This window comes from Falco rusticolus, chromosome 3 (genome assembly GCF_015220075.1).
Source record: "Falco rusticolus isolate bFalRus1 chromosome 3, bFalRus1.pri, whole genome shotgun sequence".
Taxonomy (NCBI): domain Eukaryota; kingdom Metazoa; phylum Chordata; class Aves; order Falconiformes; family Falconidae; genus Falco; species Falco rusticolus.
The window spans coordinates 110,951,069-110,976,352 of record NC_051189.1 but is presented as its reverse complement, the minus strand read 5'-3'; the positions used below and the strand labels follow the sequence as shown (position 1 = coordinate 110,976,352).

Sequence of the window (25,284 nt, the reverse complement as noted above, 5' to 3'; positions counted from 1 at the left end):
AATATTTTACAATGACCATGTGCCCTATTAAAAATACTCAACTTCTCATTGGAAAAAATAATGAAATTTAATTTTCTATGAAGTTTTCTAACTAAAATGGCATGGTACTTTCCTCCTATCACTTACAATTTCACTTAAAATAAAAAAGTTACATTATAACATGGCTGATTATTGAAGTTAGATTTTTATTTCTTTCATTTCCCCGGGGAATTTGCAATTTCAAGAATGTTCTGATATCCTAGTTATCTGAAGAGTTGCAGACTCAGATTCACAATTAGTATCTCAAGCTTCATTTACATCACAGCACTCTACATTAGCACAATCCCATTCTACAGCAAGAGCAAGATAAAGCAGTTTGACTTGAACTCTTTAATTGCCGATTACCTTAAGCCATTTTATGCTGTACCTATTGCACACTGAGAGTGACTGAAGCTCACCTGACAGGAGGTAACCTGATCATGAATCTAAACTCAGCCTCCTGTGGGTTTTTCTAACCATGTTTTTCTTTTAGAAGAAAACACAAAAACTAATAAAAACTGAGATTGAGATAATGGCATCATTTTATAAGCACACTTTTCTGAAAAACATTGGTGACAATCCATTTGGCCCTTTAGAGTCAGAATCATCATAAGCATATCTCTGCAAAATCCTAGAGAGACTCTTCTTCAGAATAGTGCGGTTTAGTGTCACAGACTCAAAGCACACAAATGCCCTGTGTCCATCTTCCACCTCTAACTAATTTAATATTAATGCTTAATAACCAGCTAAGGACTGGTTTCTTGCAAAAATTCCAAAGTGATGCTGGCATAGATCTTTAAATGAGTTCAGGGCTTTAACCAACTTATTTTTTGTGAAATAAAGGCAGCACAGGGGAAGAAAGTGGGAGAGGGAAAGATACCTACTAATGTATTCGTAAAAGGCAGGAGAAAGGTTTTTACTAGAGCAACCTTATGACAAACAAAGAATCAGGAAGTAACAAACCGAAGGTATCTGGGAAAGTCAAATCAAAGGCATTTCAGATCACTTTGCTGCTTGGCAAAATGGCAGTTGTATACACACTGCTGGTGTTATTCTTAGCAGTTTTTGTTGCTGGATTCATATTATTGGTCATAGGGGCAATTAATTTTGATATCTCCAACTCAGAAATTCCTCCTGGAGTGAACCAGCCTGTAAAGCTCCGAATCATTCATGTAATTTTAATAAGCAGAGCCGTGGTGGTAAGTTAACCTGGTGTGATTTCTGGGGGAAGAATGGTTAAACCTATAGATTTTAAACAATGCAACGCTAGAACCCTACTTGGAATTAATTTTCAGGGAGGAGAGCAGGGCATTGCTGTCGTGCTACATGTTCGTTTTTTCTAAAGAAACCTTTACCAGATTTTTTATGCTACACTGCATTACTACAGTCCTGCCTAGCTCTTACATTAGGCAGTATATAAATGCCGCCTAACACAAGCATTTGAAAGTCTGACTGTGCTTCTGCAATTAATTGTACTAACCTAGCAATAATTTAATTAAGAACACTATCATATGTTGGATCATTTATATTTCCATTCTGTATATCAGATGTTTTTGGGTCATGCTTTCTAGCTCTTCTTGGATCTGGGTATGAGGAGTTAAGTATTTATTTTGAAGATAAAATTGGAAACTGAACATTTCAAAACTGGTTTTGGGAAGGGGGAGTTTTTGTCACACAAGTGACAAAGTTAGGTAATGTTGCTCAAGAGGAGCTGAAAGAATTCCATCTCCCTTGAACACATATTTATAACTTCTGCAGCAACTAAGCAGGCTTCTCTGATGGGAATGGGGGGTTCTGGCCAGCCCAACTTCTTCAGATGAGCTGGCAGGTAAAAGAGTGGGAAGCTAACCAGCCCACAGGAGCTGAAGCTCTTACCGGCACTCAACTTCTGGTGATCTCTGCTGACACAGGATCTCACTGAATCAGCCTATTTCCATGTAATGATAGACGCACAGATGCTGTGATGACAGAAGTTGTTAGAAATATATGAGATGGCAGAAATTGTGCACATATTTAATAATGTACTTAAACACCTCCAAGAGAGAAAAACTATTTAAAATGGGGCTGGGGGGGAATAATTGTCAGAAATACTCTAGATTATAGTGGACCACAGTAAAGAATTCTAGATACGTATTCACATGCTTTGGCTGCACACAAGTTGCAGTTAGAAAGAGATTACTTCACTCAAGCAGCCAGAAAAGCCAGTTCTCTTTTTATCATCTACACACTGCCCATTAACACCATAAACCAGAACTGTATGCAGCAATGTAAACAATACAGGATGAAAGAGACCAAACAAGTTGAATGTAAAGGTGAGAATATTCTTTGGAGTTGTTCCATTTCTGCTTGGAAAATAGCACATCCAAAAGAATAAATAACTTGATCATGTTTGTATACAATCAGAGACACTAAGATTAGTTTCTATAATGAATTAAAATCAGTAGGTTGCAAAATATATTAGTTTCTTCAGCTTCAAAATCTGTTATGGAGAACATTACAAATACCTGGAGTCACTGAAGAAAAGATCTTTCATAGGTAAATATATCGAGAAGCATAACACCGCACTGACAATCCATACAGATGGAAATATTCATAACAAAATATTGAATACTAAGAGCTTGATCCAAATCTTCATAAGGACCAAAGTACTGGTTTGGCACGACTAAATAATGTATTTCAAAACAGAGTTATGCCTTTTTTTCTTATTTTTGCAAACTTATATTGGACCAGTAGCTCTCATTTATATTTTTTTCATCTTCTGGTGCCTGGCACGAATATCACGTCAGCATATGTAAAGATCAGAAGTTTGGTCCTACTAAATATCTCAGGATCTTTCATTGTATTGTATACATCAGTGAACATTTCTGAGACCAATCAAAAAGCAATTATCCAATATATTCTCAAGTTAGTCAACTCTGCTTTGGGCAAGTATCCAAATAATGAAAATCAGCACCAGAACTATCATCTTTCACAACGTTTTCACATCTTCTCAGGGGCAAGGACAGAATAACCAGTGAAAATCAAACTTGTTTTCAATGTTAGGTAAAGGACCTGCTGAGAAAGCAAACGAATATATTTCACCAGTCTTTGTTAATGCTGTGTTGTTTTGGGATTATGTTTTTTGGTGAGCACTGCTGTTCATGTGACCTCTCATGATGCTACTGTTAGTTGTGCAGTTGTACTACACTTGTACAACTACTCAAATATTTTATGATTGCCCTAAACTATACGACTTAGACATCATGAGTATACTGCCCATACAGTTCCTTTACCTTGGAAAATACAGAATCTCTTGAGTGAACTCCCTATTCTCTTTGCATTTAAACAGGGAAAGATTTTGGAGAATATTGGCATCTGCAGTCAGGTTACATTTGTCCGGTACACACAAGAAAGAAAGACTCTGGGAATGGACTCAAAGCTCTTCATCAAGGACCTGTGGTTTGAGAAAGTGCCTGTAAGGATTTATCAGCCTAAGGATCCATCTGCCAGCCAAAGGAGAGGAGTTGTGTTTTTCCATGGAGGAGGATGGGTATTTGGAAGTCTTGGTAAGATATCTAACAGAAAAAAATATTGTAATTTAGCTAAAGAAGTATTTTCTTCATAAATGGTAAAGCTGATTGTCGCCTGACCTGTAGCAGTTATGACATTCAAGTATAACCACAGATGCACTCTCCCAAGCACTGCTGTTAGAGGAAAGCATCTGCTGTGCATTGTTTTTCTTAAAAGACAAGGACGACGAGGTATAAGAGGAAAAAATACAGTAAGCAAATATTGAAATAGGAAGATGACGGGGTACAAAAGATCTGAAGAGCTATGTGGCAAGGGGAAATAGTGTTTTCTTCTTGCAATTCTTTGACCTCTGCAATAGACAATGTTAACACTCTGGGGAAAAAAACAAACCAAAACTAAACAAATCCAAACCCCACCAAATATGTTTCTTTCAGAGACTCATGAAAAGCTATGCCGCTGTATTGCCAGAGAAAGCGAGTCAGTGGTTGTATCTGTTGGGTGAGTCTTTCCTCACATTGCTTTTTAGAGATTATTTCCCATAGCGTTCATATCACCTTAGAGCTTCCCTGAGTGCAGCAACAACCATTCTCAGGTAAGTGTTTCTGTAGGACTTGTCAAGGATGCGATTTACAAATTCACTCTGCTTTTGTTTGGAGCCACTGAAGGCTGACTCAAGCTAAGTTTTCACTGTTTGACTACATCACAAATAATACTTGGGGATATCTAGCGGGAAAATGAAGTTTTGAATCAATGTTTTCAAATTCCAAACTCAAAATCGATAGTAAACAGATAGTAAGCCATATATTCGACTTAATCATTATTCAAGGGAACTCTGCCTAATGCTAACAGAGGCACTACATGAATGACAAGACATCATCGATGTACTGACATAAGGATTTGGATTATGAGAATATAGTTGCACTGTAATAAAGATGTAAAACAGAAGCACTGACATTTGTATCCAACCCATGGAAAGCTAAAGCATAAAATGACTAAATGAATGTCAATAAACCCCAGACATAATTGGAGGGTGGTTACTCTTGTGTTCTTAAAGACCTGAGAAACATCCTAAACAGATGATATCCTAACAAATTAATCTGCACCACCTGGCTGAACTAGCCACAGTTTATTTATGATCAGCCTGTGGAGAAAGGGAAATTCTGAGGAATCCAGGTATCACTGGTGGTAGGAACCAGTATTTTCAGCAATATCTTTAAACCCACTTTCCTTCTCGTACTTTTGTTGCCACTTTCTGTGTACCAGGTATCGTTTAGCCCCTGAACACAAATACCCTGCTGCGTATGAAGACTGTCTTAGTGCCACCATACACTTCATGAAGAATATCGAGCACTATGACGTGGATCCTGGCAATGTCATTGTCTGCGGGGACAGTGCTGGGGGCAATCTAGCAGCTGCTGTTAGCCAGACCCTTGCAGGCAGATCAGACCTCCCCAAACTACGTGCTCAGATCTTGATCTACCCAGGCCTTCAGGCACTGGACTTCAATTTACCATCCTATCAGCAGAATCGGGGAGTCCCTCTCTTATTCCGAGAACGCGCCGCTTTCTATGTGTTACAGTACCTAAATGGGAATGCATCAAATCTGGATGAGGTCTTGGAGGGTTCCCATATTCCTATAGATATTAAATTAAATTACAGGAAGTGGGTGAGTCCAGATAACATCCCCGAAAAGTTTAAGGTCAGAGGCTACAAACCACATGTGCTACTTGACTGCACAACCGAAATTTATGAGACAGTGAAAAGATTCTGTGAGCCCAACCTGTGCCCGCTGTTGGCCGAAGATGCTATTATTCACCAGCTGCCCGAGTCTTTCATCTTGACTTGCGAGTATGATGTGCTGAGGGATGACGGCTTGCTTTACAAGAAGAGATTGGAGGACAACGGTGTTCAAGTGACCTGGTACCACCTCGAGGATGGATTCCACGGAATCATAAATACATTTAATAGTGATTGGTTTTCATTTCCAGCTGGGAAAAGGGGTCTTGACAATATTGTGAACTTTCTAAAAAGCTTATAGAAACAATTTTCTTTTCTTCTGTAAGAACTGCCAATTTTCTGTGGTCTTTTATCTCCCAAATTCCCTACAAGAGGTTTAGATAGGACAATTTCTTAATGAGCAATTACGTCAGTGTGACCACTGAAGAATGTATTTCAAGAACGCTGTGAAAGTTTCTTTCAGCGCTGTTTGAAGTATTTCATGTGCAGTCTGCCTATTTTAATGATCTATTTGTACTAGACACTTTCCATTCTCCCAGTGAACATTAAAGATGCAGTAAAATTTTAAATCAACATCTAGTCTGATCAATTTTATTCAATTACAATGGATGGTGTCATTCTTCCTAGAGGCCAAGTGCATTTTGGCGAAGGAGAAAGGATTACAATGTACCGGTATTACAATGCTACAATGCAGTGCCCATGCTATATGCTACAGGTAGCACCTGATTCTAAGATTCCCAGTCACCAACTTGCAGAAAATTTCTATGCGCTAGGTAACTGGTATTTTAGACTCAAATAAATGAAGTCAAAACTGCAACTGTCACCAACAGAGATAGTCTATTAACAGCTTTGTTTAAATTAAAATGGAGGAAATGCTGTGTTTCCCTATGTTTATGAAACACATAGGTATGCTGAAAAACTTGTTCCTGTACTTAAATACTTCAACAACAAAGTAAGATTGATGTATTTACCTTTCTAGAGCACATGTTAGCTGGCTTGGTTTTTTCCCTTCATGTTAGCTCCCGTTTTCTTTTCTAAATGTCATTGTTAAAACTATATATTCTAAACTACTTAAAGAATGTCCACAACACAGGAAGCAATATGTTGTGGCTGCAGATCAGATGTAAGAGACAACCTCCACATTAGTTGTCTCTCCTTGTAAATAGTGACCATCATAAACTGGAATGTCATTCGGTACTTAACAGCTATCTCTCTCTGAACAGCCTTTCATATCATCCGCAATCCAATAATAGCACGTAGAATATCAGGCCCTGTATCAATCCCACAATTAATATAAAGCTAAACAGGAAATTAAATACATTCTCCTCTGACTCTTCTCCAATGTGATGCATGAGGGCACCTTGCAAATATTTCCAAGGACTTTAAAGTGTGTGGCACTTGAGAGATCTGTTACTACTGAGAAAGATAAATCAAAGATAGGCATAAAGATACCTCACCTTTGGTTAAGTGAAATGGTGGGGTTTTATATACTGCCGGTGATACTGCTGGTGATTTTTACTGCTTCATTCATCCTAGCAATTATGCAAACAATTAAATCCGAGTACTCCAACTTCAGCATCCCTCCTGGAGTTAATCACCCTGGAAAGCTTCGAATTGTCCTTGCTTCTATGATTTGTACATCTGCTATGGTGAGTTGCTCTCATGATTTCTGCCAGAAATGTGTTTGAGGTGTTCTTTTTGTAAGGTTATATGTGTAAATATAAAATAAGATGCTGGCTACACCCAGAAGGCTTTCCTTTTTTGGGGAGCTGACTTTAGAGAACAATTTTTGTAAAATAATCTGTTAGGCCTCAAGCAGTTTCAGCCAGGTTTTCCCTACAACACAGGGACTAAGCCAATCATAAAACCCCAAGCTTTATCAGCTCAGTTTCCCTAATAAAGTTTAAATTAATTATTTATAAAAAGTGAGATTGCTTTGGCTTCCATTTTAGCTCAGCACAGATGATGGTTTTTAGGCCATTCTTGGGGCTTTCCAGTAATACTGATGGAAAGCTAGGTGCTTCTTAAGCAGATAAAACCAGAGACTCAGGGGAACCACTGGGGAATGACACCCGAGTGGCAAGGTGGGCAGTGGTGGGAGGCTGGCACAAACCCTAACATGTGGTGACGCTGGGACAGAAACTCCTTTTTTTTTCCCGTAAGCCATTTTTGCCTGACGGAGCGTGAGTGGGACACGTGGGCCTACCTGCTCAGGTGCGCGGTGCCACTGCCACCCCGCTCGGCCGGGCGCACTGCCTCAGCTCCATCTTCTCCTGGGCCAGCTCTCGGTGAGGACCAGCCCTGGGGCGGCCACCAAGGCTGAAGGTGGAGGCCAGCGGCTCTGGGGCGGGCTGGGCCCCGCCGACACAAAGCCCAGGTGCCCCCTCAGGCCTGGCAGCGGCCGGGGGGCGGCAGGCGCAGGGTCTCCTTCGTGGCAACCTGCCCGGCTGCTGCAGCTGCTGCCCGCGGGGAGGCCGCGCTCCGCTCGGCCGGGCTCTCTTCCCTCTCTTCGAAGAGGGGAAGATTTGGGAGAAGATGGGGGTGTGCAGCCGGATCGCCTTCAGCCGCTACGTGCGCGCCGGGCGGGAGCTGGAGCTGGGGCCGGGGCCGGGGCCGCACCGTGGGGCCGGGGCCGCACCGTGGGGCCGGGGCCGCACCGTGAGGCCGGGGCCCAGTGCGGCTCCACCGGCCCCGCGCGCCATCTGCCGGCTGCGCCCGGCCGCCATCTTCTTGCACGGCGGCGGGCGGCTGTCCTGCGGCACCGGCTGGGCGGGCCGGGCCTCGGCCTCTTGCCGCAGCGCAGCCGGGCGCTGCCGCGGTCCCTGCCGGAGCCGGGGGGATGATTCTGGCCCGGGACCGAAATCTGGCGGAGACTGCGCGTCATGTTCGGGCAGCTCGGCGCTGCCGGCGAGCCGCGGGTGCCCGCGTGAGGCGAGGGGAGGCGGCTGTGAGGGGCGGGAAAAGGGCGGGAAAAGGGCCGCTGCCTGTGGAGCCGGGCGGCAGCGCGCAGCCCCCCGCTTTCCTGCGGATCCCCGTGAGCGGGGCTGCCGTCACGCCGCCGGAGAGCCAGCGGTGGTTGTGCCGGGACAGCTACGCCGGTGCGACCCTGCGGGCCAGCGTCTTTTTGCTTCTGGGCACTTCTGGGCATGGCAGGGTGGCACATCTTGTGGGAATGCCACCCCTCAGCACACTGTGTGCCCAGACCCCTGTGGCCTGGCAGCACCTCAGGGGGTGCTCATGGCCTCTCCCCAGTCTGGTGAGGCGGGGCGAGCCCCGAGCAGGGCCCGTGTGCCTCCCAGCATGGCCATGTGCCTCCCAGCACGGCCCATGTGCCTCCCAGCACAGCCATGTGCCTCCCAGCACGGCCGTGTGCCTCCCAGCACAGCCGTGTGCCTCCCAGCATGGCCGTGTGCCTCCCAGCATGGCCGTGTGCCTCCCAGTATGGCCCGTGTGCCTCCCAGTAGAGCCCATGTGCCTCCCAGTACGGCCCATGTGCCTCCCAGCATGGCCGTGTGCCTCCCAGCATGGTCGTGTGCCTCCCAGCACGGCGTGCTGCTGGCACCACGCAGAAAAGAGGGAATGTTTTCCAGAAGAGTTTTCTAACATGTTGAGAACTGACTAATAAACGAACTTGGAAGGTGATGATTCAGTGATCCATTTAAGTAGATGTAATTGCCCTGTAAACTCCAAGGAGCTTTCTAACAGTAAAGAAAATGCTAATGTATTTTAATAATACAGAAAACTATAACTGTCCCATTATTTAAATAAAGAAAAATAGAGTAAAAAAAATTCTCAAGGCAAAATACCCTAAGTAAAGGCGAGGTGCAGATCGATTAAATTACTTTATCTGTAAGCCAGATGCAGTCTATACCAGAAGAGCAAAATGAACTTGGATCACTTAAGTTCTGATTAGTGCTGTTCTACGAAGACAATCCCAGCTATGCTACATCCTTGCAACTTCATCCTACTGGCTATCATTTATCTGCGATAACTCACTGGACAAACACCTGTTTAGCAGATAACAGCCCTGGGGGTTTCTTTGCTGAAGGAAAAATACTCCAAACATGGCAAAAAAAAAGGTGCTGTTAAGAAATTTGCATTTGAGCTTATGACACTTCCTTCTCTTTTGTTGCCTCCTTATGTGTACCGGGTATCGTTTAGCCCCTGAACACAAATACCCTGCTGCGTATGAAGACTGTCTTAGTGCCACCATACACTTCATGAAGAATATCGAGCACTATGACGTGGATCCTGGCAATGTCATTGTCTGCGGGGACAGTGCTGGGGGCAATCTAGCAGCTGCTGTTAGCCAGACCCTTGCAGGCAGATCAGACCTCCCCAAACTACGTGCTCAGATCTTGATCTACCCGGGCCTTCAGGCACTGGACTTCAATTTACCATCCTATCAGCAGAATCGGGGAGTCCCTCTCTTATTCCGAGAACGCGCCGCTTTCTATGTGTTACAGTACCTAAATGGGAATGCATCAAATCTGGATGAGGTCTTGGAGGGTTCCCATATTCCTATAGATATTAAATTAAATTACAGGAAGTGGGTGAGTCCAGATAACATCCCCGAAAAGTTTAAGGTCAGAGGCTACAAACCACATGTGCTACTTGACTGCACAACCGAAATTTATGAGACAGTGAAAAGATTCTGTGAGCCCAACCTGTGCCCGCTGTTGGCCGAAGATGCTATTATTCACCAGCTGCCCGAGTCTTTCATCTTGACTTGCGAGTATGATGTGCTGAGGGATGACGGCTTGCTTTACAAGAAGAGATTGGAGGACAACGGTGTTCGAGTGACCTGGTACCACCTCGAGGATGGATTCCACGGAATCATAAGCCTGTATGATTATTGTGGTTTCTTATTTACTGCTGGGAAAAGGGGATTGGACAGAACTGTTAAATTCCTAAAAAGGCCTATAAAACCAACTTTCCTTATGCTTCTCACACTAATGTCTCCATTTAGGCTCCCAAACCTTAGGTAGCACTTGTTAGCAAAAATGTGATGCAAATACCAATTTTAATATTCATGAACTTGAAATGAGCACTGGTCTTTGTCCTCGTAAGACTAGTTCAGTCTTTACAGTCTTAATATTTTCCACATGCTGTGTTTCAATCCCTTGTCTTTCAAATCAGCATTTGATTGATTCCTTTTATTTATTTACCAGATTATTTACTTCTAGGTAAATAACATCTGTGGAATGATTTGGATTAAGTAGCTCCCATGAATTACAGTCAGGACCTTTGTGATGTCCATTTGATAGGCCCCAAAGCATGATTTTATTTAGGTAGAAAGTACAAGTTAGCTACGTGGTGAGCAGGAGGGAGGAAAGCTCTGGAAAAACAGGCAGCGGTCAAGGTCTGTGTGAAAAATTCGACATTCAGTGGGCATGGCAGAACCACATCTCTGAGTGTGGCAGTGGGTGGCCCGAGTTAATTGGGGACACCTTGCTGGAGGCAAGGAAGGGCTGCCCTGATTTTGAAATAATCGCAGCACTACAAAAGCCTGTTTCATTTTGGGATGTTTCCATTATGTCCACTTAAGCTCTGGGCATATCTCATATCTGAGATACTGGTTGAGAGGAAACATGTCAGTTTTTAGGAAGAAAGCAAGGGTTAGCCAAGTGGGCTCTTGACCTGTGTCTGCTGGAAGGTTTAGGGTAAAGAGACAAAACACTTTCATGTTCTTTCAGAGTAGTTCCCCAGTATTCTTTTTTTAATTTTTTTTTCATTTTGTGCTGTTTCTCCACGTTGTGTGTTTTCTTTATATGACAAGCCAGTGTATTCCTCGACATGATGCTTTGTTATACCCTGCTGATGAAGGCAAGGAAGACCAGCAGCGAGCACACTCAAAATAGCAAGCTGAAGAAATGAAAACCCTAAGGAAAACCAAAAAAGATCCCAAGACAGAGGAAATCAGGAATTTTTACGGAACAAGTGCTGTCCCGTTCAGATGCCGCAAGGGCTCAGGCAGCCAGCCCCCGCGGCCCCCGCCCGCACGGCCCCGCGGCACGGCACGGCACGGCACTGCACGGTCCGGCCCGCGCCCGGTGCGGGCTGGCCCGGCAGGAGTCCCGCGCACCATCGGCCCCTCGGCAGCGCCCGCCCGCAGCCCGCCGAGCCGAGCCGAGCCGAGCCGAGCCGAGCCGAGCCGAGCCGAGCCGAGCCGAGCCGAGCCGAGCCGAGCCGAGCCGAGCCGAGCCGAGCCGAGCCGAGCCGAGCCGAGCCGAGCCGAGCCGAGCCGAGCCGAGCCGAGCCGAGCCGAGCCGCAGGTCACGCACTGCCTCCTTGAACCGAGATTACGGCGCGCCTCAAGCCGGCGGCGCGGCCTCCCCCCAGCCCGCGGCCGCCCGCACCATGACCCCGGCGGCGGCTTTGCAGAGCTGTCACAAACGGGCCGTGACGCCGCCGGCCCGGGCCGCGGAGGAGGGGGCGGGCGGGCGCTGCGGGCCCCGCGGCGGGCCGGGGAGCCCCGCGGGGCGGCCGGCGGGCCATGGCGCTGCTGCCCGCGCTGCTGCTGCTGCTCCTGCCCCTGGCGGCGCTGGCCGTGGCACTGGCCACCGTCCTCCTCGGCCTCCCCAGCTACGACATCCCGCCCGGGGTGAACCAGCCCGCCAAGCTGCGCCTGGTCCTGGCCGTCCTCCTGGGCACGGCGGCCCTGGTGAGTGGCGCCCGCCGCCGCGCTTCGCCTTTTCGGGGGGCGGGGGTGCTCCGGCCGCGCCGGGGTGCTGCCGGGTCTCGCGGGGTCGCCCCCACCCGCACCCGCCGGGGTCCCCCGCGGCGAGGCCGGTGCTGGAGGCCGCCCCCCGCGCCGAGGCGTGCGGTCCCCGGGCCGCGCCGGGTCGGGCTGGTCGCTGCCCGCGGCCCCAGGCGAGGGCACCTTGCGCAAGGGGCCCCTGCCCTGCGCGGCCCCTGCCCTGCGCGGCCCCTGCCCTGCGCGGTCCCTGCCCTGCGCGGTCCCTGCCGCGGCTGACATTGACGGTGCAAAGCCGGTCAGGGCTGCGCTGCTTAATCCCTGGGCTCCTTCTGCAGCGTTGCATAAACGGCATTAGAGCTCTCCCAGCTCCTCCTTTGTCACTTGCTGTATCTTTTCCATTTTTGTACATCTTCACTTTTCACCATCACTCCTGTAGCCACAACACTGCCAGGGCTGTCACACACACCTTGTTTTCCTCTGCACCGTTTCTTACACCATTTACATCCTCTTGGAATTTACTGACAAAGCTACTCCTGAATTCCACTAGCAGGTGACAACAAGGAAATGGATCAAGACAGACTCTTGCCAGGCATTTGAAACTGGGATCTTGTTTAGTAACTGAACTGCAATAGTTTATTTGTGTGATGCCATTAATTAATTTGGTTCCCAACTTCTTGTTTGTGCGCTTACTACATCAGATTTATATTCTAGCTTGCAAGAGCACTGGGAAAGGAAGCTGCTTGATTTTGGTCAGTAAATCTGTTGTGCAAATAAAAAGCAGTAACTAACTCACACAACACAACTCAGCACTTAAGATTTGCAGATTCCCTGAGTTTTATGGTCTAATTCAGGCATATCAGTTATGCACTGAAGAACTATTCAAGTTTTTATTACTGCTTCTATATATGGCATTTCATTTTTACCCAGTAAAACTGGAACGAAATGAGCACAGAAGTGTGCAGGACAATACAGAGAATTAAAATGTATACTCCAAGACAGCCAGTTTGGGTGGCCTATATAAAATTTCTGATGTGACATTGGAATGATACTGGATTTGAGTAATGGAAGTAGATTTTTTACCGTCTGTAGGATGTGAGAGCTTGGGATTAATTTTTTTTCTGAATCAGAGTGCTTTTATTTTTATCAGACAACAGGGGCCAAAATTACTGTATGAGAAGGCTAGATTTTTTAATCCGATTCTTCAGATTCCAGTGATTGCTCATATGAGAAAAGGGAGAACTCCTTTTCGGTAAAACTAATCTAGGCAAATTTACAACAAATACTGTTTTCTGACTGTATCTTGGGATCTCTTACCTTCCTAGCACTGGGCATTCCTCTCAAGAAAACCAGCTGTGGAGTTACTTTTCCTCACTGTTTTCCACAGGCTTATCAAGGCAAACCCCAAGGACTACACGGCCTGTTAGAATGAACTCCCTGTCAGTACTTGGCGTACAGGAAGCCATTTAGAGAATGGTTGGAAGATGCTTGCATAGCCATTACCCTTCCCTGTCAGCAGTCCTCACAGTAGCTATTCTAACTTCTTGTGCTCTTTTATTATTTTATTGTCTTATAGTGTATTAATATTTTAGAACATTACAACTTTTGTTCTCCAAAGTTCTGTGTTTCTTTTAAAATTTCCCTCAAATACAGTTCAATGTAAGTATGATGCAGAGTTGTTATACCTTCAATAACTCAAGACTTTCAAAGAAGCCTTAATTTCTTTTACCTTTAACAGGGAAGGATCTTGGAGAAGACTGGACTTTGCAGTCAGATCACTTTTGGCCGATACGTGCGACAGGGCCGGAAACTCGGGGTGGATCCAAAGCTCTTTATCCAGGATCTGCAGTTTAACAAAGTACCTGTGAGGGTTTATCAGCCTAAAGCTACCTCAGATGGGCGGCGAAGGAGAGGTATCATCTTCTTTCACGGAGGAGGCTGGGTGTTTGGAAGTCTTGGTAAGATATTTGCTGGAGGAGTTGCAGTAATGTAGAAAGAACATTCTCGTCTTTTTCTAAAATTGAAGTACGAGGAGGTTTCAGCATGTGATTTGGGAGGAGGTCTGAAGACAAATAGATGCCTTTCTGGAATGAACATTCCCTAGCTGTCTCAAAGATTAGGGCAATAGCAAACCACTAATAAAAATATTTCTTTTCCAGATACCTATGAAAAAGTATGTCGCTACATATCCAGAGAAAGTGAATCGGTAGTTGTATCTGTTCAGTAAGTGAACCCAGTTCTATTGTTTGGAGATTTATTATTGCTGTGGTGCCACAGCAGAGATGCACTGCTTTTGGAGGTGTTCTGTTTTACAGAGAAATTTCTGTAGAATTCAGTGAAGTCTATAAAGAGACAAAAGGAGTAACAGAGATTGCACACCTCGTAACTGTTCATGCCCTGATATACTCAGAAAAGACCCAAACTGAAATGTTTGGCACACTAAGAAAATCTGTAAAAGCCAATCAAAAACTTGGGTAAAAAAAGTTTTCCTTGTGCTGAACGAACAAGCATGTAATAAGATGTTTGAAACGTGATTTATTAAAGTGAATAATCACACTGCATTACTCCCATTTTATATGTAGGAAGCAGAGGCACAAAATGATATAATTATCTTGTCAAGAATACACAGGGAGTTTTCAGCATGACTAAGAAATGTACAAGGTCTTGATCAGAGTCCTGATCAGAAGGCAGTCCTACTTTACTGAGTCCTTGTGACTGAAAACACAGATTTACAGCTTACCTGCAGTCACTAACTGAGGAATGCCTGCTTAGGAGGTAATGAATATCCTAACCTAGAGGAAAAACACCCCAAAATGATAGGGCTGAAAGAGAGCATAGATAGGATACCATTTCCTGATTAATGCTAACGACATTTCCTTCTCTTATACTTGTCTCTTTCTGTGTACCAGGTATCGTTTAGCCCCTGAACACAAATACCCTGCTGCGTATGAAGACTGTCTTAGTGCCACCATACACTTCATGAAGAATATCGAGCACTATGACGTGGATCCTGGCAATGTCATTGTCTGCGGGGACAGTGCTGGGGGCAATCTAGCAGCTGCTGTTAGCCAGACCCTTGCAGGCAGATCAGACCTCCCCAAACTACGTGCTCAGATCTTGATCTACCCGGGCCTTCAGGCACTGGACTTCAATTTACCATCCTATCAGCAGAATCGGGGAGTCCCTCTCTTACTCCGAGAACGCGCCGCTTTCTTTGCTCTGCAGTACCTAAACGGGCACGCACTGCATATGCAAGAGGTCTTGGAGGGCTCTCATATACCTCCAGATGTGAGGCTCAAGTACAGGAAGTGGGTGAGTCCAGATAACATCCCCGAAAAGTTTAAGGTCAGAGGTGTGAAGCCACTTAGGCCCACTGATTTTATAGCTGAAGTTTATGAGACAGTGAAAAGATTCTGTGAGCCCAACCTGTGCCCGCTGTTGGCCGAAGATGCTATTATTCACCAGCTGCCCGAGTCTTTCATCTTGACTTGCGAGTATGATGTGCTGAGGGATGACGGCTTGCTTTACAAGAAGAGATTGGAGGACAACGGTGTTCGAGTGACCTGGTACCACCTCGAGGATGGATTCCACGGAATCATAAGCCTGTATGATTATTGTGGTTTCTCATTTCCAGCTGGGAAAAGGGGATTGGACAGAATTGTTAAGTTCCTAAAAAGCTTATAGTAAACATCTTAGATTCCATGAGTCTGTTCACGCCTCAACCTAGCAAAATATCTTTTTAGGATATTCAGTATTAGGTGATGGGTAGTCAATCAACAGCAGCCATTAACAATGAGAAAAACGGCTCATCAGAACTGCATTCCAGCTTTTAGTTGGAACATGGAATATGCAAACATTATACAAGCTTGTACCAGGCTGCAAGCCCTTATCTTTAGCTGTGTCAATAAAGAAGGACAAGATTTTGAACGGACATCCTGGTTTGGTCCACTTGTTTAAAACAAAATGTGTCTGTCTATGGAGAGAGACTGTGTGTCATGCAGGCATGTGTGGTGTGTTGGCATAGAGCAGTGTGTCACTTTTGTAGCAGTGTTTTGAGACATACCCTGTGCTCTGGTTCTGAACTCTATTAGAGAAAAAACAGCTGACTTTAGTGGGTTAGGAGCCACTGTTTCAGTCAACAGTAAATACGATGCAGCCTAGAATGTGGTTACGGAACGACAGTCACCGTGGGGACAGCAAACACAAAAGGTTCTGTGGCCAAGCAGTTCCACATGTCACCCATGTTTATCAGCACACGGGCAGGCAGAAGGTTTTTCTGCCCTGGTTTTAGCTCTGAACTATTGAGTAACCTTCCACCCACACAACCTGAAGGACAGTTCCAACAACCAAGGGAGGGCAGTGCTGGTGAGACAAAGAAATAAGATTGCATCGCAAAAGGATAGACAGGATTGGTGGAAAATTGAACCCAAATACTCTTAATACAGTTCTCATTTGAAATTGGCTGGAAGAGAGGAAAAGGGTAAGATTGGGAAAGCAGTGTGAGAGCTGGAATGGAATGGCTCAGGACCAGCGCTGTGGAGCTGGTATAGTACTGCAGTCATAAGATAGAGTCCAGGCTCATCTCAGAAGAGTAATTAAAGGGAGAGCAATAAGCATCTTGCTTGTCCTGCATTAATTCATTTTGTTTATGATCTGCCATTCTTCTCTCTAAGCCAGGACAGCAGCAGTGCCTGAGCAGGGGTTATATTGTATGGTTCACACTGCACCTAACGTTAGCCAAATAAAAATGCTATAGCACTTTTCATGGCAATCACTTCAGACTGCTATAAACTTACATACAGCTATACGACAACAATATATACAACTTAATAATATATATGACATTGTACAAGAAAGGCTTCATTAACCTTTCCACAAGTTAATACTTATTATTACTTGTATGAGAGCATCCTTAATAATTTAGATACTGGTTTCATTTGCTTGTATAAACAAGAGCATCTTCGCTAGCAGAGCCGCTCAACAGACTGCATGCCTTGCTTAAGCACTGAGAAAAATTTTATCATTAGACATCTTTGTGGAAACATGCCAGTTAGGTTCAATATTGGAGCTGTTAGGGCGAATCCTCCTGGCTGCTAAAATGATTTCCTTTAGACTTCCCCGCCCCCCCCTCTCTGGAGCAAAATGGTAGACTATACTGCTGAGACTGGCCTGCTGCAGCAGAAGTAGGAACCAAGGGTGGGGAAATGGGTTAATTTGTCCTTTTCAGATGCTAGTTCACATGGCAGGTGAAATTATTTAACACCAAACCATGAATAATTTTCCAAGTGCTGTACAGTATCTTATGTTTACACCAAGAAATCAATCCAGAATTTTACAATAGCTGATTTTACCAGCTGACTTCACCAGCTGAGAAGAAGTACATAGCACAGACTTCTTTCCAGGTGAGTGCTTTTTAAATGTGTAGATGAAGAAAGCAGCACTGGAACAGAGCTTCTGTAATTATCAGATTGCCTTAGCTATACTGAGTGTTGTGTATCTATTTAGTTTATAAAAGACACTGGGGGACTCGGCAGCAGCATGTACAGAACAGACTTCACCTGCTTCCTGAATCACAAACCAGACGAAGCACTAAGGAGAGCCATGATGGAAAAATCTGAGGTAAGTAAAAGAAATTTCAAATGTAGGGCTGTGTTCACCAACATTTCAAACACCGATGACCTTTGATTAATACTTAAAAAATACTTTGTATCCTTAAACAACTACATGTGTAAAAGAAGGCAGTGCAGCTCCACGGCCAGGTTACAGGATCCAGAGCTCCCCTGGGTGTTTGCTTAAAGCAGGATGCCTTTCAGAGGTAGACACACAGCACGTCCTTCCTGGCACTCTGGTGGTTTTCCAGTCTCCGTCTCAGAGGGTGACCAGGGCATATAAAGAAGATCAGCACATTACTGCCAGCTAGGACCGGGTGTTGTGTCTTCAGGACATGCCCTGGGCTACAACATGAGCTTCCTAGTAAAGAGGATTATTTCCATCAGCACACCTCCAATTCATAGGAACAAACTGCACTTAAACAAGACCCAGGTCTTTCACTACAATATTTTTGCCACAAGTATCTGCTAGAATGTCCCCTCCTCCATGGGGCCTCTCCATCCCCAAATATTATCATGGTCTGACAGATGGTTGGAAGGTAGTGTATGTAGTGCTAGGGCACAATTAAAAACACTTAAGCAGCATAAGACAAATCAGCTTCTCATTTGCAGGCTTCTTAAATGTATCTGCAAACCCATGATGCATGTGTTGAAATCAGACTAATCAGATCTCATGAGATACAGATGTAGTTGCTTAATTTAACTAGAAATTCGCTTGAAATGCAAATGCCATTATTTTCAGAGATGAAATTATAACTAAAAGTAGTATAAGTCCTGACAAAATTGTGTGGTATGACTGGTAGTACAGTTGATTCAAAGTGTGCTAAAGCCCTCTGAATGCTGCGTACAAGGACAAATAACTTGGTTTCATGTACATCTCATTTCAGGGCCTGCCGATGCAGTGCTTCTTCACCCACCATGAGGAACCAAGAAGCTGAAATTTAGTATCGGAGTATGATGATAATACATAATATTATATAATGAATACAATAGACATGGTTACAAGCCTGTGCTGCCTCCCCTCTGCAGCTGGAATGGATGCAAGTTTGTCTGGATTCCTCAGAAATCAGATTTCCCCATACTTGGTTGTTTTTGGCATTATTAATTCAATCAGATGGAACATGATGCAGTGGTCCATATATAGACATAGAGCCAGGAACCTCCTTCTGTTTTAATTCTGAAAATGGATCTTGTGGTGACTTTCGGCTACTTTCTTATGCAGGCAGTAGCTTATTTTTTGGATTGATGAAGTGGAAATGTTACTTAATCACCACAGGAAGCAGTGAAGGACAGTGTCAATGAACAGATCTCTCTCCCCTGTGCAGTTATGCAAGACACCAACTGAAAACAAGGAGATGCAACTAGCAGGAGAATTCATGGAGTATTATGTTTCTGAATTCAAGTGACATGTACAGCTCTGCTAGTATTTTTAATATCTGCCAGAGGGACTATGAAGAATCAGGACTCCTCACATTTATACCATTACTGCTGTCCTATTGTCACAGTGATTTTCCCTTCCAGCCAGAGGGTAGACACACATGCCCTGGGAACAAAAAGATCAGTTTCATCCTTGACCTGCTGTCAAAATAGTACAAATATTTCCTATGACAACTGTGGAGTAAAAAGACCAGGATCAACAATTTAATTCTATCATATCTAATATTTAATCATTTCCTGCCTCAGAACCACCCACCAACTATGGCCTTCTTGAGCACCTGATGAAAAAATGGCACAAGAAAGAAGCTGATGAACAACGTCTACACCATTTCCTATCAGAGCCCACTGATTTCTGCTTTTGCTACTTGTCAGCTGAGACAACCAGCTAAAATCATGACCCCTCTTCCAACCAGGAACATCTTCCCCAAAACATTAGAGGAATCCTGGACTGTGAAGGGGATCAGAAATATCTGCAAGCCACTGGCCAACTGGTGAGAGACAGGAAAGCAAGGGACACCTCTGTGTAAACTGCTTAGGGTGATCTTAAGTACTACTTAATATAGCTTGTTGTTTATGTACGTAAGAGGGATCTGTTCCACGTGGAAGTAAGGAGAATGAGGTTGTATAGGCGGAGGGCTGTCTACTAGTTAGAACAAGTTGCTGGGTTACATTCTGACCTGCAGATGGCTGGGAATATTTCAGAAGATATAAAATCACTGAAAACAAAATTTCCATCTGTTGGTGTCTGGTCAATGAATAGCTGCTGTAAGCAAAAAACAAAACAAAACAGAGTGGGAGTGAACCTGAAAGGATGTAAGTCTCTTAATTGCTTTCTCTTGAGTTGTTTCTTCATTTTTACACAGCTTGACATGTTTCTTTGAAGCAAGAGTAGAAAAGAAACTTGTGTTATCCCACAGTGTGTCTGAAACACCCAAGAATAAAGTAAACATGTGAAATGGCTGCATACCCAAGAAGGACAAGGTGAACCAAGGTTTCTCCCAATGCAGTAAGCAAGCAGACCCTGACTGCCCTTGGCTTTATGTACTGAATGGCACTTAATGGTAGATAAGCTGCAAAGTGAACTACTTTAGCTGACCTTACATTACTAGACTGTAAACGTGGAAGAAATCTCTGTAGGTGACCTTTATACTGCTGGGTAGGCTACCCTGTATTACTCAGTTGAGAAAGTATGTGAATGGCCTATGTAAAAAGTGCTGACAGAAGTCTGAATTCTTTTTGCAGCGATGTGCAGCTTCTGTATTTAAATACCACATTTGGTCCAGAGGAGATATTTGCAAAGTTCAGTTGCTGTTGGTCTGAGGCTTAACAATAAAGTTGCAGCAAGTGAAAGGCTTAGATTAAATATATCTGGAATTAATTCAACGCATATTTATCTCTTCATCAGTTTTGCTCAAGCAATAATATGATTATTTTTAGGAATAAGATAAAGCATATACCTTAGCCTTGGCATGGACGAGCCCCTGGCCATGGTCTGTACAGAGTATTACCTCTGCAACGTTTTAGCCACCGTGATTTAGGTTTGCTTTTTCAAGGTTGGATTTTCAATTGAAGGGCAGGGACAATTCAGACATGTGCACAGAGCAACAGTGGCATCTATTGGCAAAGTGATTCTTCACCAATCTATGAAACACCCAAAGGCCTCTGCGGGAGCAGGACGCAGACCTTCAGCTGGCTGCATGAATCAGAAAGCAGCATTGCTAATGAAATCTTCTGGAGCTGCAAGAGCCCTGATAATTAGATAAGCGTTATATGGGCTTTTTTTGGCTACAAAGGCCCAGGGGGACCAAAGGCAATTAGAAAAAATTGAAAACAAAGTGAGTGAAAGTAGTTACTGAAACGCGGCCAGCTGTTAGTGCTGTGTCATAAAACCCCACATTCTCCTGAAAAAACATCTTTAAAATAACCCATAAAGAAGACATGCCTTACAATGGAATGGAAATGGGCTGATACAGAAATTCTTGTCTCCATGAGGAAGTGCATGCAGATCAATTTTATTGCCAGTACAACTATAAAAATATATTTTTCTGTTTGTCACCCATATGCTAATATTTTTAATGAAAATACCAATCAGGCATGCATCTTAATAGCACAACAAAACCCATATAATATTTAGAATACGGCCTAGAAAATTACACAAAGGTAGCCTTCATTTTATGCAACTATCAGTTTCCTTAGAAATTTGGTCACCAATCATTCATAATTACTGAATATTTATAGGAAATGAAACACTTACGGTTGTTATCTACTTTGCTTCTAAAACCAAAGCTCATATATGGAAAGAAATGACCAGCTTGATGTACAGGGAATTGCTGAGATGCACAAGTACCACCTATGAAATCTGTATGAAAACATTAATTCCAAATCTGTAAGCTGACTGGCCAGGGCTCTCCAAGCACAGGTCTAATCTGTTCAATTATTGAGCCATTTACAAGTAAAATCTACAACTACAACAGACAGAGGAACCAAACAAAGCATGCTGGCTAACCAGATAAAATGCATTTTGATAGAGAGCTTCTTAAAGAGATAAATGCACAACTCTACAAACATGCCAGTTGTGATTAATAATAGTGGTAGCAAAATATCTGCTCGGAACTGTTTAACTGATTAGCTGTTCTCACTTCAGCAATGCTAAATATGCATCTTGCTAGGTTTTTGGTGACTCACACCTCAAGCTGAACTCATGGCAGAAAGAGTCCAGGCTTTTCCATCTCTTGATCTGAGTTCAGCAAAGGTGGAATCAAACACCAACCAGACTAACAAAAATTGAATGAATGTATCCTTATCTCAAAAGCATTGCTCAAGTATTCTACAAGACAGAATTTCAGGCAAAATAGCACTGATAATCAAGCTTCCCCCCCCCTTTTTTTTCCCTACAAAACATAGTTGGCCTAGATAAGTCCAGAGCCCCTCAAAACCATAAGGTTGAGTCACTGCTGCAAACGCACGGCTATGCCAAGAACACCTCATTTATATTTTTTTGATTAGGCCATAATCCTAGGTTCTGATCCTGTACATATATTTCATTGCCAATAGGCAGAGGTAAGCATATACACAATTTTTTCCAGGTCCTATACTACATTTGGCAGAAGTAGGAATGGCAGATAAAAATGAAGGATACCTACACCTACAGTTTGTAGACACCAATCCTTGCTGAGGCAAAAAATGCCATTTAATCATTTACAGCACTGTTGTGCTGATGATTCCTTTAATAATAAATATCCTTGCTGTGTCTAGCACAAATAGATTACCCAACTCCCTCAAAACTTCAGAAATTCTGAGGACTTTAATGCAAGGTAAACCCACTAAAACAGAGGTCATTTTGCCTGTGCTTCAAGAACAGGTAAAAACTGAAACAATTAAGATGTTTGCAGCTGCCATGGAAAAGAGGTGAGAAAAACTGAAATTTCATCATTAAAAAATTTGCAATAGCTTAGAAATCCCTTTACCAGTAAATAGAAAATGCAGCCAGCTAATGAAAACGTGCAACAGAAAGGCTGGGTTACCCTGTGAAGGTGTACACTTTTCAGGAAGAGGGGATATCAATGATGAAAATAGCATGGCCTTAGAAAGGAAAGAGATCAGCTTGAGATATAGACCTGGTGATAAAAACTCTTAATCTTGGAGACCTGTGAAATATGGATCCAGTTCAGAACTTAAGTACATTTCTATCAGACGAGTACACTCTGCTGTTGTAATTCATAATTCATTAATGCACAACAAGCACTTTGGGACTCCTGGGAGAATCATTATAACATGCAAAGGACTATATTTTGTGGTTGTGTCAGATTTACCCAAGCTTTTTTTGAGAATTTTTTTTTTTTAGTCTCAGGGCCTTGTGGTCTGGAAAAGGAGTGCACCAGTCTCTTCAATTTTTCGTGGAGCAAATAGATGTTTTGATACAGCTCTGTTATAAAAACGTTCTAGACAGTCTTGATTGCATGAAATCAGACTCATATCTGAACTTCTGTGACATTAAAGAGACAAAGCGGTAGTTAGAATTGATGCACATCTCTCAAAGCAAGCACATTTCTTGCCTTGAAGGAGACGGATGTCAGCCTAGATGAGCTGCATAAACAAGAAGATAGATTCTTTGGACCGAGAATCTCAGTCAGGGTTGGGACTCAGACAAGGAACACTGATTCTGGCTGGCAAGTTCTGAAATAATTGGGGACTGTGGATGCCAGCTGTGAAGGGAGGGTGGTCACAGAGCCTAAATGGCAGGGTTTCAGGGAGAGGAGAAACAGGCTGTTGACAAGAGGTGGTTTGCCTGGTCAGGAGGCTTCTTTCAGAAAGTTACAAATATTCCTTGGAAGGTGCTTAAAAAGAGCTATCCAAGTCAGTTAACTGGTAAAACAGCTTCACTGGTCTGAATTTGAGCATTGCCTAACAGGGACACAATGGCTGCCAAGTCCTGTCCTCCAAATCTGCACATTCCATTGCACTGATTTCTTTGAACAGCACCTTTAAACACGTATAGCTCCTGGGACTGGGATTCAGCCTCACCCTGCTTCCGTGAGGCTATAAAAAAGCTGTCTTTGATGGCAGTTACACAAGGCACACATATCTGGCAAAGCTCATTGTATATTTAAACATGCATTTTTCATATTGGTGATGAAACATCAAATTGCCACTAGCAACTAGCAGTTTCCTTTTCTAAATTCTTGTACTGTTTGTTGAACTGAGGTGAACTGATCAGCTCTTAAGGCACCATCTTAAAACCATACCATTGATACCCTTTTTTCCCCCTGTAAGTCTAAGCAGTCTAAACAGATTTCATTTGCAGCACACCTATGATGATAATCTTACTGCCATATGGGCTTGTAACACTTCAGGAAAAAAATTCATTTCCTAGCTTTTAAAAAGAATATGTATTCGGTCTTTCTTTTCCTAGACAGCACAGCTTTCCTCATAGAAACACTATTACACACCAGCAGGAACTACAGCTCCCGTCAAGATTTTCATCGAACCAAGAAAATACCTGAAACACAGTGCTGTACCACACGGCTCCCACCAGGGACAGGGACCAAGGGGGGGCACAGTCCCACGGGGTTCAGTAGGGCCAAGTTAACCATTAAGCAGAGTTAGGCCCTGCGTACTCACCCCAACGAAGAGTGCAAAAACTTCCCAAAACGTGACACATTCTTTACAAAAACATCTTACCTAATCTACACCACACACTCGCATTTCAAAGGAGCCACCTGTCTTCAAGAGCAGCTGTAAGCCACAGAAATGCAGCAGCATGTCAGGAACTTGATTTGTGCTGTGAGCTGTCGCTAATAAAGACATTCCCTTGGTTCTTTCTTTCTTTGATCTTCTTTTCTTATGATTTAAAAGCTACATGAGTTCAAAAGGCTATTTGTGAGAATTACTTCACAAAGGAGTAAGTTTGGGATATTGAAGAACTGCTGCAGAATAGAATTATATTATTCCTGTGTGTAACCGTGAGGTAGCTCCCAAGCTTGTTGGTGAAGAGAACTCCATCTTGACAGCGTATAAAGGAAATAATTTTGTAGTTGCAGTGATGGGGGCATTCGCTCTGGGTATGGAAGGACCTGAGTTCTATTCCACAATGACCCATAAGGAAATAGTTACATAAATAATATACTAGTTGTTCTGGGGCAATAGCATTTGCTAAGAAGGAAAAAATCTCTAGGCACAATCATTTTATAGGGAGTTGCTCTTTACTGTCACATACTTTTATTCTTTCAATTGCAACAACCCCTAAGGATGCCAGCCTTATTGTGCAGAACTCAGCTGTAACAGACAATACAAAGACAGCCCCTGGCCCGGAGAGCTCCCAAACCCAGCATCATCTAAATACTCTGTCAAGGTTTTAAAAAATACATTGGACAAGCCAGTCCACTGTTTTAAAATAAAAACTCAGGACTGGCTACATCAATATCTATTTACCTGCTCTGGTGCTGTAAATACGTAATTTAGGCTGCTGCCTCATGACACACTTTGTGTCTAATTTAAGGAACTCTATATTTGGAGAAGAGGGTCTGGATGTCTGTCAGGTAAATATTACAAGCTGTAAATTTTCACAGCAGATTTAACACTAAATTTAGTTAGCACTATATATAAAGAGAACATTGACCTGATAGTAGCCCTTGTCCTTGACAGTGGTTGGCCTGAGAGGTAGTTCAGGATCCATAGAGGAATGCCGCCAACATCTCCCTTAAGTTCCAAGCAACAACATTCTGCCGTGGCAACCCTAACATCCTTGATATCGGCACTTCAGCAGCTTCCAGCCTT

The 25,284-nt window shown here is 43.7% G+C and overlaps 4 protein-coding genes across 4 annotated transcripts; all 4 read left to right on the top strand.

Moving 5' to 3' along the window:
* Positions 1-1,040: 1,040 nt before the first annotated feature.
* On the top strand, positions 1,041-5,566 carry LOC119144896 (arylacetamide deacetylase-like 4). The gene is made up of 4 exons (XM_037380838.1): positions 1,041-1,217; positions 3,347-3,563; positions 3,963-4,026; positions 4,792-5,566. The coding sequence occupies exons 1-4, from the start codon at positions 1,041-1,043 to the stop codon at positions 5,564-5,566; spliced, it is 1,233 nt and encodes a 410-aa protein (XP_037236735.1).
* Positions 5,567-7,800: 2,234 nt separating this feature from the next.
* LOC119144562 (arylacetamide deacetylase-like 3) lies at positions 7,801-10,253 on the top strand. The gene is made up of 2 exons (XM_037380063.1): positions 7,801-8,521; positions 9,403-10,253. Exons 1-2 carry the CDS (start codon positions 7,801-7,803, stop codon positions 10,251-10,253), a joined length of 1,572 nt encoding a protein of 523 aa, XP_037235960.1.
* Positions 10,254-11,526: 1,273 nt separating this feature from the next.
* Positions 11,527-15,946, top strand: LOC119145387 (arylacetamide deacetylase-like 4). The gene is made up of 4 exons (XM_037381827.1): positions 11,527-11,929; positions 13,701-13,920; positions 14,122-14,185; positions 14,872-15,946. The coding sequence occupies exons 1-4, from the start codon at positions 11,762-11,764 to the stop codon at positions 15,644-15,646; spliced, it is 1,227 nt and encodes a 408-aa protein (XP_037237724.1). The 5' UTR covers positions 11,527-11,761; the 3' UTR covers positions 15,647-15,946.
* C3H1orf158 (chromosome 3 C1orf158 homolog) lies at positions 15,755-20,279 on the top strand. Its single transcript, XM_037380062.1, is given in 9 exon segments — positions 15,755-15,826; positions 16,295-16,399; positions 16,401-16,442; positions 17,468-17,581; positions 18,459-18,554; positions 18,557-18,656; positions 19,255-19,315; positions 19,317-19,396; positions 19,399-20,279. Coding segments are annotated over 9 exon segments (807 nt in total). The 3' UTR covers positions 19,536-20,279.
* Positions 20,280-25,284: the final 5,005 nt, after the last annotated feature.